The sequence below is a fragment of the Meleagris gallopavo genome, unplaced genomic scaffold, assembly GCF_000146605.3.
Source record: "Meleagris gallopavo isolate NT-WF06-2002-E0010 breed Aviagen turkey brand Nicholas breeding stock unplaced genomic scaffold, Turkey_5.1 ChrUn_random_7180001951727, whole genome shotgun sequence".
NCBI lineage: Eukaryota > Metazoa > Chordata > Aves > Galliformes > Phasianidae > Meleagris > Meleagris gallopavo.
The window spans coordinates 1-1,089 of record NW_011212844.1 but is presented as its reverse complement, the minus strand read 5'-3'; the positions used below and the strand labels follow the sequence as shown (position 1 = coordinate 1,089).

General features: G+C 59.4%; 1 protein-coding gene across 1 annotated transcript; it reads right to left on the bottom strand.

Annotated features, from left to right (window-relative positions):
• Positions 1-3: 3 nt before the first annotated feature.
• Positions 4-1,006, bottom strand: UFC1 (ubiquitin-fold modifier conjugating enzyme 1; the record flags this gene model as incomplete). Its single annotated transcript, XM_010728017.2, has 4 exons — positions 4-106; positions 450-526; positions 616-679; positions 912-1,006. Coding segments are annotated over 4 exons (339 nt in total), but the record flags the coding sequence as incomplete, so codon positions are not given.
• Positions 1,007-1,089: the final 83 nt, after the last annotated feature.

Here is a 1,089-nt window from a genome sequence, read left to right as displayed (position 1 = left end):
CCCCTACACACTCACCCCCAGTGCCATGAGGTGAGCCAAACCAAACTTGGGAACGTTGCGGGCCCACAGGGGCTTGAAGTGGTCGCTGAGGCAGATTTTGCCCCCTCTGCAATGAGGGGGCAACTGTGAGGGTCCCCCAGAATGAGCCCCTCCTCCAAAAGGAGCTCCCTCCCAAACAATGAGTATTTCCCCCCCCCCTCCTTGAATGAAGCATCCCCTCCCTAGAGTTCCACCAACCCCCCCCAAAAAGAGCAAATCCCCCCAGAAAGGGAATCCTCTCTTCTGAATGAGCATCCCTCCCAAACGTGCTGCCCCCCGCTACAAAATCCCTCCTGAAATGAGCACATAACCCCCAAAAAGGAGCAAATTGCCCCAAAACACGAAGCCCCCTCCCCAAAACCGAGCACAAACCCACTGTAGGATCTGCCCCCCCCTCCCCCCTCACCAACCTGTACATTTTGGCCGTTTTCCCATCCAGCTCTGGGATGGCGATCTCAGGAGCAGTGTTGGGGTACGTCACCGGGATCTGGGGGGTTGGGGGGGTGGAACAGCACAGCTTGGGACACTGAGGAAGGGGAGCAGCTCGCGTCCCTCCCCCCCCCCAGCCGCACTCACCTCAAACTCAATGGCAAATTCATACTTGAGCAGCTCATGGATGTGCCAACAGCGCCCGGACCACCTGGTGGGGGAAGGGGGGAGGAAATCAGGTCTGGGGGTTGGGGGTCCCAGGGGGGCTCCATGCACTGCAGTGCAGCCCCACGCCCCGCCCCCAAGGCCTGAAGCCCCGCCCCAATTATTCTAGTCCCACCTCCACTGACTGAAACCCCGCCCCCGATTGGCCCGGTCTCCCCGTAGCTCCGCCCAATCAACTCAAGCCACGCCCCTGACCTAAGCCCCGCCCACCTACGCACCGCGTGCCTTCCGCGTTGGACTCGAGGCGGAACCAGTCATTGTCAGAGGCCTTGTTGTGTTCCACGTACTGCAGGGGGTGACGGGGGGGGAAAGGTTAAAAGGGGGAAAAGTGGGGGAAAAGCGAAAAGTAAAGGAAAAGGAGAAATGGGGGCAAAAAGATGGGAAGATTAGAAAAAG